At 44.2% G+C, this 20,554-nt stretch overlaps 1 protein-coding gene and 1 pseudogene across 1 annotated transcript; both read right to left on the reverse strand.

The window, feature by feature from the left end:
- Nucleotides 1–362: 362 nt before the first annotated feature.
- Polr2m (RNA polymerase II subunit M) lies at nt 363–8,228 on the reverse strand. Its single transcript, XM_052713773.1, has 4 exons — nt 7,982–8,228; nt 5,464–6,099; nt 3,135–3,339; nt 363–1,463 (listed from the first exon to the last, which is right to left on the reverse strand). The coding sequence occupies exons 1-4, from the start codon at nt 8,092–8,094 to the stop codon at nt 1,320–1,322; spliced, it is 1,098 nt and encodes a 365-aa protein (XP_052569733.1). The 5' UTR covers nt 8,095–8,228; the 3' UTR covers nt 363–1,319.
- Nucleotides 8,229–16,037: 7,809 nt separating this feature from the next.
- Nucleotides 16,038–19,168, reverse strand: LOC128105210 (60S ribosomal protein L18-like; annotated as a pseudogene).
- Nucleotides 19,169–20,554: the final 1,386 nt, after the last annotated feature.

The raw sequence follows: 20,554 nt of genomic DNA on the forward strand, positions 1-20,554 counted from the left end.
ACATTCAAATATTAACAGACGGAGTGGTCAGTTCACAGGGGAATGACTGTACAACTTCATGCCATGTGCATGAGCTCTCCTTTACCAACCTTCCAGAAACGCTAGTTCATTCTACAGGTAAAGAACAATCTGTTTTGAAATCATCTATTAGGAGTTTTAAAACCACAGGTTCCATATGGTTCTTACAGCAGCTTAGTGGGAAGGATATGGAAAGTGCTTATTTCTGTTAGCTAAAAGCATCCACTATGGAACCTTCACATGGGTATCTGACCTAAATGTTTTCAGTCCAATTTCATGTACAAACATTGCTTTTAAAGAAGTCCAATTCAAACAAGTACCACAAAAATATAACCATTAGCATGTCAAGTTGCTCTGATTGGTATTTTATTTCTCTTTTACAGGTTCCACATAATAGACAAAGGTTTTTTGATAACATATTGTTATCTTTGCTGGAGATGATCATATGATCATTTTAAACAACACAAATGTGTACATACATGAGACTGTGGTTTCTGCAGCCTATAAACACCTCTTTGGGTTTAAAAAGGGAAAAAGCAATATGCTGACAATTCAACCGTAACTCTTAGAAAAACACCGGTTTCCTTACCAAACAGGAGCGCCCTGTATATGGACCTATCACCCAAGACCAGCAATGAGTCAAGCCAGGGGAAACCAAGAGCAGCTCCCCACACCAGCTCAGAAGACCCTCCCCCATCCAGCACCTCCTCAAGGTGCTCCTAGTTTCATCACAGAAAGGTAGCAGTCACCCCCGAGAAGACAGGAGCAGCAAATAACCACCTGACAATTTGAGTGTCCTCCACACTGTTTCACAGCCACCATCAGGAACTCCATGCAAGCATGCGTACCATTCTGTAGACGGCTCCCTTCACTTCCCAAGAAAGGGAACCAGGTCTTCCTAATTGATTTAGGTGCCTGGGATAACAAAGTATTTCACCAGAAGGGACATAAGCAAAGATATTTGATAAGAGTAAGAATAAGGAAGAAGCAGCTATCTTAAAGAAAAAGTGTGCTCTACTCACACTAAAGTATCAGACCAATGCACAACATACTGCAAAACTGGAATACAATACAGTCAAACACAATGTTCAAATATCAAACTGTTCAAGCACATGAAGATCATCTTCTGAAAGACAAGCTGGGCTCTTAGTTTGTAGCTACCTTTGTGTAACTTTAAAAACTGCTGTCCCTCAACAAAGTCTGACACTGATCTTGATACTTGTTGGGAAGTTCACTGAGGCAATGATAGCTCATAGAGATATATAGTCAGCTTTAGAGAGATATCCTCCCAGTGCTCATCTTCAGAATTCATCCGAGGACTGGGCATCATCTTCGTCCCTCACTTCTCGATATCTCCCTGAAGACTCCCCTTCTGGATTGTAGCTCTGCATTTTAATATTCAGTCTCTCGGCCAGTTTCTGTGCTGCGAGCTTTGCCTGCATCTCCTTCAAAACAAAGAACAAAGCCCAAGTTACACAGTACAGCTCCCCTTACAATATTCAATAAGACCCGGGATAAACGAGCATAATTCCCACTGTCTCTGGCAACACAGAAAATTGACAGCTGTGTCCTGTTAGACACAGGGCGATGTATCTGAGAGCTGTCCACTTGCTGCAGTTGCTAGTGACTTCCATTATCAAGCAATGCTGCACTCGACAGCTTACCTCTGCACAAGAAACTGAGGAATCAGCTGAGCACTACGGTAGCTATAAACAGACACACTAAGTGTTGTATACACACAGAACCACCTGTCTGTATTAGAAATCACCAATGTGGTGCCAATGTCTCCAACAGACAAGACTTCCTTCTCTAGATTAAATCATATTTTCTAAGTTTGAGGAGTACACCTCAATGGTACAAAAAGAGCCAAGACATTAATGCTGCATGCTGACTGCTCCTCAGTAAGTAAAGTCTCAGAAATTAACACTCAAAAAGGTCCAAGTAAATTTCAGAGTGGCAGTGGACTTTTCTACACATAAAGATTACCCAACTGCTGTTAGACTTCAGGGTTCATCTTTGATTCACCCAACCCCAACCCCCATACATTCCTCAACTTCAGCAGCTCCTTACTTCAGCCCATGAACATTATGGGTAGGCATAATTGGTACCTACTATTACTATTCTGTCAAGGCAACCCATTTCAGAGGGTTTAGCCTAAAAATGTCTCAAGACTGGTATTTAAAAACCCCCTAGACAATTCAAAGGTCACTTCTCCAGCATAGCAGTTGGATCTGATGCTAACTCTAATGAACTAAGAGGAAGAAACACAAAGGGCCATAAAGATACCAGTCCATGCCAGCTGAACGCTTAGGAAAAGCCAAGCAGAGTTAAAGCTAGTTTGACTTTAGCAGATGCAGGCACCTGACTAAAATCCAACTAAGCAATTCAGGAGAGAGGGGATGTCCTTTTCCCAGAAACTCACAATGTTACAATCTAACCATAACTAATCTCCATGCTTACTTCTCCCATCCTGCTAATATGAACACAAACTTCAACAATATTATACATTTTATTTATAGACAGGGTCTCGTCGTCTATTAGCTGTACAGACCAGGCTAGCCTCAAACTCAGAGAGATCTGACTGCCTTTACCTCCCAACTGCTGGAATTAAAGTGGTAGGATTAAAGGTATGTGCCATCAACACCTTAATATCCATTTTTTAAAATTCTATGCAAAACACAGTGCTATATACAACTGATTTAGACCCAAAGTAGAAAGGGCCTCTATTCATAAGGGTCATGAGTAATGGTTTCAAGCACCCCATCAGCGGCTGGCAACCCAGCATGATCTCCTGTCCTTCTGGGCTGGCCCTTGCACTGCAGGAGATGGAACTGGGAACTGTCTCCCTAAGCAGGTCCCTTACCACTGAGAAGCTACCACATGGGAGAGAGACATATGTTGTCCCAGCAGCAGCAGACAGCTGATCCATGTCACTCCAATCCTCACCCTGATCTACTGGGGAATTATTACTGAGGTCCCCATAGTTCTAGCAACTTTGTGACTGGAAACTGGTGCACATCTCTAAAACTTGACTCTTCTAGTCAGCCAAAGTTAATTCTGACTCCCAAAGCAGCAGCCACCACATAGACAAGACCGACCCAAGACTCCAGAATTACCTCATAATTCTGCTTCTGCTCTTTCTGCAGGGCCAGCGACTCTTCTATGGAGAGCAGCTGCGCAGGCAGGTGGTGGAGCGGAAGAAGGCGCGCTGCTGTGATGTCATCAAGATGTTGCCTAGCCCTGCGTCGCCGCTCTTCTGAGGAAGCAGGAGACTCATCCCTCTGACAGTGACTCGGTGAGTTACTCCGTTGGGTGGGTAACCTGAGAAAGGAAAAGCAGACACATCAAACCATGCAGACGGTCCCTAGCCCAGGAGCCTACTACTTCTACAGGGAAATAGCATGAAGTCTGCCCATGCTTGATGCCGACAATGGTCGCATATACTGATACAAACACTGCCTTTCTTCCTCACACCTTATACTCCCTCCATTCACTCAGAGAACGCTTGTAAAGAGCTTAATGCCCAGTAAAAGAAGTAAACATGGTACTGCCTCTGTGGAATATAATACAGACACTGACAGCCTGACCAGTTCTGAAGGAAAGGGAGGTGTTGGAAGTTGAGGCTAGAGGGAGGAATTGACAATTACAGCCCCAGAGATGAGAACCTTCTCCTTCAAGGATGATGGTGAGATCAAGGAAACACCATGTAAGGTCATGGACAGGACAGGATGGATGGGGTAGGGGTGGTGGTATATGATACAGTGCTGTCACCAGTCACTTCATGAATGTGTATGTCTCAGAAGGAACTGGCATTCTGCACTGGAAATGAACCCCCAGGGGGTCCTGTTTCATAGCTAACTGACATGTACATATGAAGTTCTGCAAAGTCAGCCATGAGCAGATGAGGTAGTCTCCAGTACCCAGATAGTATACAAATCAGAAAAGGTAAAGTCAGAGGAACTAGCAGAGGTTCTCAACCTTCCTAATGCTGCGACCCTTTAATACAGTCCCTCAGGTTGTGGTGACCCCAACCATAACATTATTTCATTGTTACTTCATAACTGTAACTTTGCTGTTATGACTCATAAATATGATATGCAGGGTATCTGATGTGACCCCTGTCAAAGGGTCATTCAAACCCCCAAAGGGGTCATGACCCACAGGCTGAAAAGTGCTACCAGCACACCTTTTACTGTGCTCAAAGCTCCGCTCACACACAAGCCCAATACCACATATCTGTGGCCAGCTGCAGCCTCTCCTGGTCTCTTTCATGCACTCACTGCCCCTTCTCTCTCAAACTCACTAATCTTGGTGGCCCTCACTGCTAATTTCTCACCTTCCCTATTCCTGGCCACATGGCTGTGACTGGGCCACCTTCCTCTTTCTGACACCCCTGGTCTTCCAATGTGACCTCCTAGAAGTGAAGAGAATGCTTGGCACAGAAGATGAGACCCCTTCACAAGACACCTTTCTCAAAGGTTACTTTTCTAGCGGAAAATGTACTAGGACCTGGTTTTCTAAACACAAGAAACCATTTAAGGTTAATATAATAATTAGTGGAGTATTTTTTTTTTCAGAGCTGAGGACCGAACCCAGGGCCTGAGCTAACTCCCCAACCCCAGTGGAGTAGGTTTAAAGCCTCTGCAAGAACATGACGTGGGTTTTTTGAAGCTTCCCTAAGCAGAACAGCTATGGTCTCCCTGTGTCTGACATCACTATGTAAAGACGGCCGTTACCCAGCAGTACTCCTGCAGACGGCCTAAGTACTACAATAACTCTCTTCTCCTCACAGAGCTCTTTGTTTTTCTGCTGAACTCAGAAACATTATAGCAAAGAACTCAAAAGCAACATTTCCCCCCAATTCTCCCCAAATCTATTTTTAGCTAAATCTTTAAGAAAGTCCTTTTAGCGTCCCTTTCCTGGAAACTACTATCACCTAGTCTAACATTTCTTCAAGTCTGGAAACCTTGAGTGGTCGGTCCTCTAGATTCCAACCTCTTTAAGGAGCAAAATCTTTACTTCACTGTGTCCCCACAGCTCGGCTGTCTACTTGTAGTGAACACACTTTGTTTTGTTTTGTTTCCTGATGAACAGCCCATTAGTTCCTGCAATTGCTTCTCTGGGCTTACACAGCAATTGAGAGGGAGCTGCACACTAGCAAACGGTACTGAAAAAAGTCAGGATACATCTGCCCTCCCACTGTGTTTATTATGAAACATTGGCCAAGTATCTTGAAGCACACTACTCCCCAGCTGCTATTTAAAACCCCTTCTATGACTTCCTTCAAAACTAACTTCATTTTTTTCAAAAGCAGTTCTCCAGTCTAGCCGTGCTGGTCTATTTTCACAGTATGCTCACTCCTGCTTACAAGCTCCTCACACAGCACTCTCTGAACTGACATCACCACACAACAGTCTTAGGACAAGCCTGTTCCTCGACACTTACACATTGGTCTTAAACTTAGAAGGTGGCGGCACTGGGTTTTTAGCTCGCATTTCTAGCACTTCCATGTAATGAGGCCTCTTAGGAGTCTCACTCTGGAGCCCCGGCACGTTCTCAGCGCTGGTGTTTTCTTCTGAGGGTTCACTCTGGTCTGTGATTGTGATCTTCTGCAACTTAGTGATAAACAGACTGTCAATGCTGCTGGAAATGTCTTCCGCTTGACTTGAAACAGGGCGTTGGGGGGGATGTCTGTTAACTTCAGATGAGGGTGCCCTGGCTCTGCTGCCGGGAGCTGCGCCTGTGTTCACTGTGCAGCCAGCCTCCAAAGTCTCTTCAGAGCCTTTGTGAGTGAGGTGTACAGGTCCTTGTGTTTCTGAGGTGGTTTTGGATGATTTGACGTCTACAGAGGAACAGTCACGAACTAATGAAGTATCAAGCATCAGGTCAGAATTCTGGGCTTTGTCTATGTCGGTATCAACTCTTGTGGTTGCTTTTTGCCTTAGCTTACAGTCTACACTACCAGGATCAAACAGTTCACTTCTCCGTCTAAGCTCTTCATGTTCTGCAATGGCAGCTTTCAGTTTGGCAATGGTGTCTGAAATCTTTTTACCTTTGTCGGGCAATCTGCAAATGAATTTTCTGTCGAATGCAAAAAAGAAACCAACAGGTACACATTAGAGCCATGTTTTTAAACATGAAAACACAGTATTTAAAAGGCAAAATGTAACCCTTGAAGAAAAGCTGACTTTTAATTTTTTTTAATCTCCCCCACCCCCCCATCAAGAGAGTGCTTTGATTGGGGAATTATTTCATTGAATCAGAATTTCAGGAATAAAAGTTGTATCTTCCTAATCTAAAATCTGCAATTGACTGCCCCATGGAAAATTCACACCTGACCACATGATGAGATGCAGTCAAACCCAAGCTACAAAGAACACAGTACAAAATTACCTTCAAGTCATGTATAAAAACAACTTTAGTTCATGTTTGGATTTGGGTCTTAACTCTACACTGTCTCTACATACACTCACACGTATATTTCAAGCCCCTTAAAAATATGAAATTCTGGTCTTAAACATTTAGGAAAACAGATACTCAACCTGTACAATAAACACATTGACAAAGACCAGTGGTTTTAAAAATGTTGTCTCTGAACCCCTGGGGCTGAAGAATGGCTCTGTTGGGTCAAAGGCACTATTTGCTACCTGTCATAAAAGGTGAGTACAACAGGTAGTACTACAGGTTTACCAGAGGTCACATAATGGGATGACATCACTATCTTACAAAGGAAGGGGACTTATGTGTTTTTGTGTTTGAAAGAATTCTTAGTTGTTTCTGATAAATCCGTAATATTTCTAGATTCAGCCTATATAAACAAGAGCTCGTAGGGATGCCTAGTAATTCTTAAAGAATCTAAAAATGTCCTGAGATCAAAACGTTAATTTATTGCTAATATTAACAACCCATTCTGGAAAAACCAAAACACCTACCTGTCTCCAGTAGGAACCCCTCCTGCAAAGTGGTCACTGGCTCCTTTCTCTCAGTGAAATTCCCTTTCTGGTTCTTTTCCATGGTTACATAACAAATGGAGGCCTCTTAGGTCCCTATTCTTCCTGATACCACACCACATTCATTCATTCGCACGTTTTCAACAGTACTAACATCTCTCTGCATCGGAGCTTCCTCGGCTTTTTCGGCCCTCTCTCGAGCCTAGTACCATTTCTCAGGGTTTAATCAGTTGGATTTTAACTAACTAAACGCCAGCCATTATTCCCTTCAATTAAATACACCCTAAATAAAAAGTTAACCTTGAATCCATTCCTCTCTCCCAATTTTCTCATTATCCTTTGTGGCTCTCCAGAAATTTCAGCCACCTGTTAACTATGAATATACATACATACACACACATATATGAATAAAATAACTATATATTTATCTCCAAATTAGTTCACCAGTACTTAAGTTTCCCAGTCCCTCGACTGCCTTCATAGTTCACTTTCCCCCTTGCTGAAAATCTCTCGGAAAATATCCTTTTGGTGTCTTCTGCCTCTTATTACTTCAATCCCATCTTAAACAAAGCTGCCTTAAAAAAAAAAAAAAAAATCAGCTATCATAATCTACCCTACTACGGGGGCGCGAAACTTTCTAGGCCCGATTGGCCACTCTTTAGAGCTCGCTCTCCCCATCTCCTTTGGTTTGGGAAAGAGTGGGGCTCTAGATCGAGAAGAGGGGATCGACACGTTCTGGTCAAGAGGATTTGGTACCCAGCCTCTCTCCATGCCGTTGTGGGAACGTGGAATCGAGCAGGCGGGCACTGCTGCCCAGTGAGGGCCAGGCAGCATGGAGGCATGGCGCGCGCAGCCCGGGCCTGCCCAGGAGGCCTGCCCACGCAAGGTCACCTTCGCCCGAAAGGCCGCGGTGGGGAGCGGGAGGCTGGTCCCGGATCCCGACCCTCGAGGGCCTATTCCTTGATCCCGGGCCCCGTTCCCGGCAACCGCGACCTCCCGACCCCCCCGCTTACTCGTTGCGCAAAAGTCTCTCCTGGCGCCTCAACCTCTCCCGCAGCTCCGCCGAACTCCGCTGCCCCAAGTCCTCGGGAGCTGGGGGCTCGAAGCCGCGGGGCAGCGAGAACATTGTGCACGGGCTGCGGCTGGCGCGGCGGGCAGGGCTCCCCAGCGGGGCCCCCGGCGGGCGCAGGCTCTGCGGCCGGCGGCGACTCTGGCGCGCGAGCGGGAGTCGCCATTTTCCCGGAAGAGAACGGCTTCTTCGAGCCGAGCAGAGCTTTAGGGAAAGGCCGGAAACGGACAGAGCCCAGGAGCAGGGGGCGCCCGAGGAAGCGCGCAGGGGCGGAAGTGACATCACCGCAGAAGTGTCTGGCTTTGGCGCGCTTTCTCGGGATGTGAGTCTTTTTTGCTTTCCCAGCTATTCGCCTGCGCTTTGAGAAAGTATAGGACACTCATGTCAAAGACTTCCTGACTCACTTCTAATAAGTAAAACATGGCAAAAGCAATAGTGTCGCATCTAAAATTAAGAAATACAAAATTTGGACAAATATTTCACAGGGATTCCTGAATGAACAATAATCACAATAAAAATAAATGACAGGGGGGTTGTAGAAATGGCTCAGTGGTTACGAGTGCATAGTGTTCTTGTAGAGGACCAGAACTTGGGTACCAGCACCCCTGTTGGCTAGCTCACAATTGCCTTTAAATGCACCTCCAGGGCATCTGTGGCTTCTGCAGGCACCTGGTTCGTGTGCACACACATACACATATGTACATACACAATGTAAACATAATAAAATAAATCTTTAAAAAATAATGAGTGACCAATATAACCAGCTATAATAAAATGCATATCATAAAGACAATATAGCTAGGTGTGGTGGTGCATGCCTTTAGTCCCAGCACTTGGGAGGCAGAGGCAGGCTCTCTGTGAGTTCAAGACCAGCCTGGTTTACATAGTGAATTGGAGGCCAGCCAAGAATACATAGTGAGACCCTGTCTCAAAACAAACAAAACAACAAGATTTGAATATTTGGACAAGTCAGAATATCAGGATGTAGAAAGACTGACCATGTCAACTGTTAGAAAAAAATGAAGAGCAACTGAGATTCTTATAGACTGCTAATGGGGGAGGGGGTTGCAAAATAGTACAACCTCTTTGGAAAATAGTTTGATAATTTCCGAGTCTGGTTTTGTTAATGTTTAGTGTAGTGATCTTGAAGTTCCTCTATGCCAATCTTTCTTTATATTGCTAAGTAAGTAATATTGCACTGTGTGAGTCTGTTTATGCTGAAGGACATTTGAGTTGTTTTCAGTTATTAATGATCATAAATCAAATTACTATCAACATCTTTGTATAGGTGTTCAAGTCAACATAAACTTTCATTTCTCTTAAGAGCAGCCTTATTAGGCCATATTAGCAAAGGGGACAGGAAGAACAGCTCCATTCCATTGCATTGCCTTCCACAGCCTGAGAAGTTCCCCTAATCTTTTAGTGACTTTCAGGCCATCCCAGGATTTGTAGCTTTAATACAGAAAATATTCAGGACTAGCAGAGTAGGAATCTAATAAAAAATATTTTAACATAGGCTTAATTAGGAGTGTTAAGAGAGGTTATCTGATGGAATGTATGACATACCCAGATGTGGACATGGGTTTCTCAAGGGAGAGTAGCCATTCATTGTTTTTGCAATACTTATACTTAAGGGGTTTTGAAGTTATTATCTTTGTAACATTGCTAAGAAATCTAAAAGAGACCACAGACATGGTTCCTGGTTGTCATGTCTCAGGAAGTCCATATATCCAGAAATGAACTCAAGTTGGACTATAGAAGGATTTCTGGTGGTTAGATAAAAGCCAGAATTCTTCAAGAACTTGTGAGCTGTGTTTTCTATCCCCAGAAGGAGTAACTCCCCACAGCTACTATTGTCCTATTTATAATCTGCATGATTTATGCCCCCCCACGTTCTCTAGGACTCTTTCACTATGCTCTGTCTCTTGCTATGTTCATTATTCTCCCCTGCGTCCCCCCATCCCTTCCCTTGGACATGTCCAGTCTGCTTTTTCTCTTAGTTCTGGACTCTTCCAAATGGTTTTTCTCTCTCTCTTATTCACAATAAAAACCCCTGCCTCTAATAATGGAGCGGTAATGTTGAAACTTTCTTTATTGTGCCCCCTCACATATACTGACAGGATTACAACTGATAAGGTAAAAAAATAGACCAGAGGGATGCGGGAAGGTAGGGTACCTTCACTGTAAACAGAGTTAATAATCTTGTTTGAGATTCCCAGAAAATGTGTAGGGAAGAAATAAGGACCTTCTCCAAGTCTAACACATTTAGGACTTAAGTCTGGTTTGTTGCTATTTTAACATACAGTCTCTCCATATGAAAGGAATATTATCTCTACCAGCAGCCCTTGCAGCAATGTGCGAGAATTCTTACTTCTCAGCTGGCAAGAGACTTCAACCAGACTCCAGGGTGAGGGGATCCTTTCCCTTTCTGTGTCCCCATAGTTTTTCCCATCTTTCTATCCTGCCTCAGTATGGGGTAAATGAATGTTTAACTTCTTAAGAAGCCAGGGCGTAAGTGAATGTTTAACTTCTAAGATGCTGCCAAACTGTTTACAAAGTGTCCCTGTCATTTTTCACTCCACAGGCAATGTATATGACCCCAGTTGTTCCTCCTCTTCCTCATCAATTGATTTTTGTTTCATTTTGCTTTTAAAATTTTAGCCATTAGCCCTTTGCCCAAGTGCCCTGGCTTGGACACTCTTAAGAAATAGCACAGAATTTGCACTAAACATTTTTATGGTATTGTTTTGTTAATATTGTCAACTGGACAGGCTTGACACAAACTTCTGAGCATGTGAGGGAGCATTTCGATGGGGTTAAATGAAGTGGGAGGATCCATATTAACTGTGGGCAGCACCATTGCATAGGCTGGGGTTTAGGGCTGAATAAAAAAGAGAAATTGAGCTAAGGACTAGCAGTCATCTCTCTCTCTCTCTGCTTCTTGATTTCAATACAGTGTGAGTGACCCCCTCACACTCCTGCTACCATGACTTCTCCACCATGATCTGCTGTATCCTCAAAGTGTGAGCCTTAGTAAACCTTTCCTTGAATTTACTGTTGTCGGGTATTTGTCACAGCAACCAGACAAGTAACGAATAAAGGTGTGTGTGTGTGTGTGTGTGTGTGTGTGTGTGTGTGTGTGTGTGTGTGTAATTCTCTCTCCAGGAACAATTGACATAATCCATGAAGACTGAGGAGATAGTGGAGGTAGAGGATGGACCTAAAGTTCCCAAAGGTCATTAACAAGCATGAAGCAAATTCACTTCTGTGACTGACTTGATTCCCTCCCCCAATGTTTTTACTAGGGAATAGAACATACTGAAGAGTCAAACAAACCCAAATAGCAGCTATACCTAATGAGTAATGAACCAGACACTACTTCAACCAAACCAAGTCAGTCCCCCAAGGTGCCCCCTCCACATCAGGAGGAGCCAGGACCTTCCTGCCTCCTCTGTCTACAGGCCATGCTTACCCTCTTCCCTGTCATGGCCTCACACATATATGGAGGAGAGAGCAAGGGGGGAGAATTAGAATTGAGGTAGGAGGAAAACAGTGAGGAAAGGAAAGAGGGACAGGGAAGAGGAAGATGGATGGAAAGAAAGACAAGGGAAGGAGTGAACAGAAGCACATGCTTTATTTCAGAAAGACTTCCCAGGGGCATCTCTAGTAAGAGGTCCAGAGAGCTCAGTGTCTACTTATAGGCTGACTAGTCACAGGGCAAAGAAGGAGAAAGCAGGGAGGGGACAAGGAGTGAATGAAAAATAAAATAATGAAATAAAAGGAGGAGGATGTGGCTACTCCTGAAGTATGGAGAAGATTTTTAGTGCTGATATAAGGGAGAAAGCAGGCAGAGGGAAGAGTCCAGGCTGAACATGGCCAGCAGACTAAATTAGACCATGAGAGGAGAGAGGGGGAGGGAGAGCAAGAGAGGAGCCACTGACCAAGGCAGGCAGCCCAGGCCAAGAGACCAAGAGAGCAGTCTAGACAAAATGGCTGAGTTCTATAGCGATCAGACTGAGGAAAGGGAAGCCCCAGCCCCTGGGAGGGAGAGGGTTGGGGGCGGTGAGAAAGCCTGAGTGAGATTTTTTTTTAAGGTTTAAGATCTAACATTTCAGGCTTTTATGATGATAAGGTACAAATTAATCTCTTAAAAACTACTTCCTAGGCCGGACGTTGGTGGTGCATGCCTTTAATCCCAGCACTCAGGAGGCAGAGCCAGGTGGATCTCTATGAGTTCGAGGCCAGCCTGGGCTACAGAGTGAGTTCCAGGACAGGCTCCAAAGCTACACAAAGAAACCCTATCTCGAAAAAACGAGAAAAAAAATAAAAATAAAAATAAATAAAAACTACTTCCTGCTGAAATTGGGGTGTCATTTTTGGGGCCCAGGAAGGCTGGAATGATGGTCAAAGGACAGGAAGGGAGAGGAATGCAGCCTGTCTCACTCTTGCCTGGGTTCTGTGGGGCTGCCTGGGGCTAGGGAAGTATAGGTGGCTTTAGAGCTGTCTAAGATGCAGGGGCTCAGGGTGCTCAGAAAATCCATCGGAATCATCCAGGCCTTGCTCGTTAGGAATTTATAAACTTTGATTATATGTAATCATCCTAATCTAAGATATTTTGGAGACCTGCTGTTGTCTTCTTAGTCTAAAAGGGAGATACAATGATAAGCAGAGAGTTCAGTGGGACTAAGAAGTTTTAGTTACTTTATGCCATGTGGTCGTCTCAATCAAGATGGTCATAAAGCCACATGCCATGTACCCTTTAGCCTTAGTAAAGATAGCTGCCAGTCACATGGTTTCTCTCATCCTGATGAGGTCATCAGGCAAGATGGAGGCAAGTCACATGGCTGCTATTTAAAAACATCTATTTTTCTATCCAAGTTAGAATTAGGATGATTAAATATAACCAAAATTTATAAATTCCTAAGGTTACCAAGGTCTACTCAAAGTAACTATATGTATACACATATACAAAACTTGGATATATATGGTTATATATAGATATATAGATATATATATAATTCTAAACAGAAGTTAAATCACATATATAGTATGTTATAGCAAATTAAAATTACTTTTGTATAGGGTTTTAACTATAATCCTTTCTGTTTTAAGCCAATTTTCATTACAGACTTTACAGATTCTTTAACCACATCCAGTGAACTTACAAATCTTATACAACAGTCTTAAAAGATTTCTTGAGAGCAGAATAGAGAGAAATCATAGAGATGAAAAAAATTTCAAGAGTGGAAAGCGGAAAAACCTTAGAGATGAGAGATTTTAGGTTCACTTGCTTGTGCAGTGGCAGCTGTTACAGGCTGCAAGAATTTGGAACTCAAGTGTGCCGTCCTTGGCCATTGAGCTGTACTGAAGCCAAGCCATTTGCGGGAAGACCGTGAGGCCTGAATAAAATTTCTGAGTCTGAAGAAGGAATTGAGTCCCAGGAGAAAGGAAGAAGGGTCACGAAACAGACTCCACCCTAGAGTTCCAATAAGCTCCAAGAAGGAGCTGGAAGTCAGTGAGCAGTGCAAACATGAGAGATAAATGGGGACGAGCAAGAGTTCCACCCAAGGGAAGGATCCAGTATTATAGAGGCTGTAAGGGTGTGGAGAGGTTGCAGGCTTAGCAAATAGAGAGGTGCCCATGTGATGAGGCCCTGGAGGGCCTAGCAGGGGCCAGGAGCCAGAGGGAGACAGAGAGATGCCCAGGTGATTGGTACCCCAGAGGGCACAGCAGGGTCCAGGAGCCAGGGAGACAGAGAGATAGATGCCCAGGTGATGGGCATCCCAGAGGATGTAGCGGGCTCTAGGAGCCAGAGAAAGGACATTTACAGAGTAGGTGAAGAGAGACAGGTGGTTAGAGCCGGTGGAGACAAGAAGCTACTGAAGAAGTGGACTCTAGAATTTGGAATTGAATATGGCGGGTGGCTGGCAGAAGCCAGCAGAAACAAATGAGCTACACATACTTAGGAGAGTGAAATCAGCAGCATGGTGTAGAAAGGCTGCGTCCTTTGGAAGGGAGCTCGTTTATGCCTCTCCCATGGTTTCAGCACCAGATAAATGAAAAAGTGAAATAAAAGGAGGAAGGCGTGGCTACTCCTAAAGTATGGAGATTTTTATTGTTGGTGTAAGGGAGAAAGCAGGCAGAGGGAACATTCTAGGCTGAACATGGCTGGCAGGCTAAATTAGACATGAGAGGAGAGACGGGGAGGGAGAGCAAGAGAGGAGCCACCGATCCAGGGAGGTCAAGATACCAAGAGAGCAGTGTAGGCAAAATGGCTGAGTTCTATAGAGATCAGACTGGGGGAAGGAAGTAGACGACCAGCCAATGGCAGGGAGAGGGTTGGGGGATGAGACTTAACAAGGAGAAAGAAGGGAGGGGACTTTTTGGGGGGCCTGGGTGGCCATTGCTAGAGATAACTAGGGAACCAAGAGGAATTGAAGAATATCAGGTGATTGATAAAATCTCTCTCATGCCCAGCCATTAATGGGGATGGATAAAAAGAATCTAGAGAAACAAGTTATTTTTATTCTAGGAGCCAAATTAGTTTTGGGAACTGTTATTGTTTAATCAAAATAGAAGAGCTTCAGAGAATGGCATGGTCATGGCTAATGGGAGACGCAGAAAAGCAGATAGGAACACTAAAGAGATCAGAAACACAGAGTACCCTAGGTCCATAGGAATTAGGGTAGAGTCATTTCCGGTCCAGCTCTAAAATCCAAAACTTCTACGAAATGTCCCATTTCCCCCAGCTAATTTCCCTGCCATCGAGGACACGGAGCCCGCTTTCCTCAGCCATCCCAGGGTTCGGGCTGTAAAGTGCACGCGATCATGAGAAAAGTATACCCTTGCATTAGTAGTTATCCAAACTGTTGGAGATGCAGGGCTGAACGCTCAGCTCCTATCTCCCTTTTTTATCAGCAAATACTAATTTAGAGCCATTTGCTGGGTTATGGTTCCTGGGCGGCAGCCTGCAGTCTATTAAAATTAATCCTGACAGAAGTCCCTAGCTGCTTTCTCCAGGCCCATCTCGGCCCCAGTTTACGGACAAGATGAACAGCCCACCCATCCCAGAGGGGCTGGGGGAGGAAGCACATTAAAATGGCTGCCTGCGTCTTTGTTTGTTCAGCTGCTCAGACGAACTAGAACTGGGGGAAATGGGATTAATTAAGGGGCAGTTGCCCATGGGGAAAAAAAAAATACAAGGACTCTGGTGAGAAAAATCTCAACTAAATAAGTTTCAAGTCAGAGGAAAGAACTCTTTTTCCTCGTCAGACCTTTGCATGGTTGAGGGCTCTTCAGTGAGGGATGGCCCATTCCAGCCCACCAGTGCTTTATGAGCTGGACAGTGGGGAGAAGAGACAGTCTGAGGTGAGGAGGGATTGCCAAATGTATGGTTCTCTGGATTTACATTTAATTTTATTTTTTTAATGAGAATGTTTAAGGATGATTCTTAGTTAAATAACATGGCCATTTATGGATTCTAAACATTGGTAATATTTTTTTTCTATGAATAAGCTCATAAACCAGAAATAAAAATGTCCTTGAACATGTCCATGCCCTTATCTTTAGTACAAACCATATAGGCACTCTAGCTCTGTCCCTTGCTTCCACTTCGGGTCAGAAAGTCTTAAGGAAGATTTCAAATGCTTTCTCCTTCCTTTGTGGTATTTTACTTCCCTTTGACACATGGGCTGAAATTCCACCAATAAAAAGACAATTTGGAGCCGGGCGGTGGTGGCGCACGCCTTTAATCCCAGCACTTGGGAGGCAGAGGCAGGCGGATCTTTGTGAGTTCGAGGCCAGCCTGGTCTAGAGAGCGAGATCCAGGAAAGGCGCAAAGCTGCACAGAGAAACCCTGTCTCGAAAAACCTAAAAAAAAAAAAAAAAAAAAAAAAAAAAAAAAAAAAAAAAGACAATTTGGTTAACAAAGATCTTCCTTTGAGGCCTTAGAGCCTTCTGGAAAGGCTGTGGGCTGTCAGTCATCTGCACAGGAACATGTATTAGTTCCGAATGATCCTGCTCATAAAAGCACTGCTGAGGTAACGGCCTACAGTAAAAGAGTGGAATGTAATGGGAGAGGAGAAAGAGGACAGGACGCAGAGCGCACCGAGGACAAACCAGAGAGCATCAGAGGGCAGAGTTTGGAGTAGCAGGATGACCCTGGGGGTTCTTACCCTGAGAACTGGGAAGCAGGCAGGCAAAGGGAAGGATAAGGAGAGTTAAGACCAAGCCTTGCTTAGAAGTCCTTCAAGCTGGTGCTGGAGAGCAGAGCCTGTCTGTGTAAAGGGCCTCACCAAGTGTTGTTGTTTTGTTTTGTCATAAAATATCTAGGACATTTTGTATCATAAGTCTGGCTATAAAAATTATTTTAGGGGCCGGGCGGTGGTGGCGCACGCCTTTAATCCCAGCACTCGGGAGGCAGAGCCAGGCGGATCTCTGTGAGTTCGAGGCCAGCCTGGGCTACCAAGTGAGTTCCAGGAAAAAGGCGCAAAGCTACACAGAGAAACTCTGTCTCGAAAAAACCAAAAAAAAAAAAAAAAAAAAAATTATTTTAGGGATGGAGAGATGGCTCAGTACTTAAGAGCACTGGCTGTTCCTCCAGAGGACCCAGTTTGCTTTCTGATGCCATATGGCAACCAGCAGCTATCTATAACTCCAGTTCCAGGAGCTCCAATGCCATCATCTTCTGGCCTCTTTGCCCACCAAGCATGCACATACATACATACATACATACATACATGCAGGAAAAACACTCATATACATCAAATAAAAATAAATAAATCTAAAAAGTTTACTCAAGTAGTAAAATAGGATCAAATGAACTATACTAGGTAGTTCTTTTCTGCTGCAGGAAAGACAGTTTACACACACAGAAAAAGGGTAAGGGTAGTAGTTAGCAAAGTCTCTATGGCAAAAGTTTCAACCTTCCTCCTAAGCTCATGGGCTGAATGTAGTCCCTGTAGTGACTGGAAATAAGTGGGTCTTCATTATGGTCACATCTATTGTTCTTTTAAAAAATATTTATTTTGCTGGGCAGTGGTGGCACACGCCTTTAAACTCAGCACTAGGTAGGCAGAGGCAAACGGATCTCTGTGAGTTTGAAGCAAGCCTGGTATACAAAGTGAGTTCCAGAACAGCCAGAGCTGTTACACAGAGAAACCTCATCTTGAAAAAATAAATAAATATAATGTGGCTGAAGAATCCAGAAGAGGGTGTTGGATCCCCTGGAGGCAGAGTTACAGGTTTTTGTAAGCCCCTGACATGGATGCCAGGACCCAATCTTGAGTCCTCTGCCAAAGCAACACACATTCCTAAGTGGGAAGCCATTGTTCTAGCCCACATCTGCTACTCTTTGGATGGAGATCAGAGGCCAGGGAGCTAAAGAAGCTGGTGCTCCACAGCCCAGAGCAGGGAAAAACTGACTACCCAGTCTCTCATCATCCCTGGCCAGAATCCTGTCTGGTCACCTTTACATGAAAGAAAAAAGCTCTGGACCATGCCAACCAAGAGCTGAAAAAGAGGAAGAGTATGGGATGCCTACGAAATGGACAGGAGAATTGCTCAGGAAAAAAACAGAAAACAGAAAATCCCCTAAATGGGAGAGACATGGCACAAGGTAATCCAGCTAGGAGACTGAATACAGTCTGAAGAGAATTAGTCAATCTCAGGCTAGCAAGATGGCTCAGTGGGTAAAGGCACTTGGGTACAAGCCTAGTGACCTGAGTTCAATCCCTGGGACCCACATAGAGGTGGGATGAGGGAACCAATCCCATAGTGGTCCTCTGACACCTATTCTCTGACAGACAGACAGACAGAAAAGAAACAGACACAGACAGAGAGAGAGAGAGAGAGAGAGAGAGAGAGAGAGAGAGAGAGAGAGAGAGAGAACTAGGACAAACACAATCTACAACCAGGACTTCAGGGGAAAGTGTCTGCATATCACTACCTTTGTATTAAGTCCATGAAAGTCTCTGAGCCTCAGTTTCCTCCCACTTAGAAGGAGGGTGTGGAGCTATCCTCCCACAGGCCTCTCAATGCTCAAACTGTACAATTCTAAGATGGCTGGTCTCACAACACATTCTTTGGCAACATCTGCATCTATTTAAGCTCATAAATGTTGAGAAGAAATACTTGGTATGCTGTAAAACCAGGAAGCAGGTATCCCCTTTAAATAAACACTCCTCCAGTGCTGACGACGGTCCAGGTTTATCAGCTTTGCCACACTCCCATAGCCATCCATATCTTATGGGACTGGGTAATGTTTTCCATCACCCGGAATTCTTGAGCGTAATTTGATTTTCATATCTAGGGGATGACAGCTTTGAGTAGTTTAAGATTATTTATAGGGTTAAAAATTCAAAATTTGTCAAAATAGCAGAAGACAAGCAAATTATAACAAATGCTGTGGGAGGGATGCCACTTGGAATGGGCTGAAGAGAGAGGTCATTTTGAAGGAATAAATAGTTTCTCTCTCTCTTTTTCTTTTTCAACATCCAAAGTTGTTTTTTGTTGTTGTTGTTTTTTAATAACAGTAAGATCCAGGGGTAGATTTTGTAGCTGTGGCTGCCCCTTTTACCTCTGGAACATTCGACCTTCTGGACCTCAAAGTGAACACAGGGTTTGGTGCGGCTGTGTGGAGTTCCTGGGGCCTTGCCAAAATGCATCTCTCAGCCCTTTCAAGAACCAGACAGGAGCACAGTGCCATGGCCTTTGGGAGACTCCAGGGCCAGCTGGTCAAAGGTGAAGTTCTTACCACTACCACCACCACCACCACCTCCCCTGCCTTGAGGATGCGACTTCCAGCCCAGCTGCTTACCCTCAGTGCACACACCTTCAGCTTGGGCACTTCCAGAATCCTTACATCATTTGTGACTGTCCCCACAACGACCGTTGCTTTGTTTTCTCAGCCAGGAAGCTTCATCTTTCAGATCATCCTGGACAGGAACGGAGGTGGCCAGTTAGTGCAACTCATAAATAACCTTTCAGCACAACCTGATTAAAGGTGGAGTTGGTTCCTCTGGCCAGAAAGAAACCTGTACAGCTTGACTAGCAGCTGCAGATAGATGTCCTGGCTCTTGGGTTCCTTGTGCTGAACCTTTCCATCATTCTTATGGTGAATGTCAACACCCATGATGATGCCTCCTGCTTGGCCATGTCCAGAAAGCAACAGTTTCTTGATAATATAAGAAAGGAAACAGTTAATGTGAGCCAAAGGTTGCAAATTGTGGTTTTCTGAACTCGTTCAATCTCCAGCTGGACAAACAGTGTTGTATATAAGCTAAAGAGTTGGAGAGATTGCTCAGTGGTTATTGAATGTGTACAGCTCTTCCAAAGCACCTGAGTTCTATTCCTAGTACCCACATCAGGCATTTTATAATTGCCTGTATTATAGATCCAGGGGATCTGATGCCCTCATCTGACCTACATAGGTACCTGAATTCATGTGCATATACCTACACACGGATACGCACACAAGACATACAAATAAAATAAATCTTAAGAAAGAAAAAGTTGGACTTATGGTGAACATGTCCAGTCTGGGAACACATCCTTCCAGACTCCACCAGCCACTCACTCCATTGTCCTGCCCTTTCCTTCCTTGTGTGGGGGTCCCTGAATGCAGAGGCTCTATACTGGGACATGTGAATCACATGAGCATCTATTTTGGGACATGTGTAAACTGTTTTCTTTTCTGAGAGACTGTAATATCATGGAAACTTCTAGATTATCAGTACAATATCTATACTTGTTACAGAAAATGATCTTTTCCTCAAAAATCTCAAAGTTTTATAAAGTTTTTGTGTTTTAAGAACTATCCCAGAGCCGGGTGGTGGCGGCGCACACCTTTAATCCCAGCACTCAGGAGGCAGAGCCAGGCGGATCTCTGTGAGTTCGAGGCCAGCCTGGACTACCAAGTGAGTTCCAGGAAAGGCTCAAAGCTACACAGAGAAACCCTGTCTCAAAAAACCAAAAAATAAAAAATAAAGAACTATCCCAGGGCCAGTAAGAACTCAGCAGGTAAAGGTGCTAGCTACACAAACCTAACAACCTGAATTCAACCCCAGAACCATGCAAAGGTTGACGGAGAGAACTTACTCCACAAAGCTGTCTTCTGACCTCCACACACATACCGTGGCATGTATACCCCTCAATAATAATAATAAGAAGAAATCATTTAATTTTTAAAAGAATCATTGCAAATGCCCAGCTCTGTGGTATACATAAAACAATACAATCCCAGTGCTCCTACAGTGAGCTGGAAGGCAAGGATGAAGGTTGCCTGAAGCTTGGAGGCCAGCTAGCCCAGGGTCACTTAGAGCAGAGACAGGGGAGAGACCCTCCTTCAACAATGTGGACAGTGAAAACCCAAAGCTACCCTTTGTCATCTACACTCATACCATGGCATATGTGTTCTCTCTCTCTCTCTCTCTCTCTCTCTCTCTCTCTCTCTCTCTCTCTCTCTCTCATTTTTTTGTTTGTTTGCTTGACTTATGTTTTGTTTTGTTTTTTCCAGACA

Source organism: Peromyscus californicus, unplaced genomic scaffold (genome assembly GCF_007827085.1).
Source record: "Peromyscus californicus insignis strain IS unplaced genomic scaffold, ASM782708v3 Scaffold_11__1_contigs__length_118956290, whole genome shotgun sequence".
Classification (NCBI taxonomy): Eukaryota; Metazoa; Chordata; class Mammalia; order Rodentia; family Cricetidae; genus Peromyscus; species Peromyscus californicus.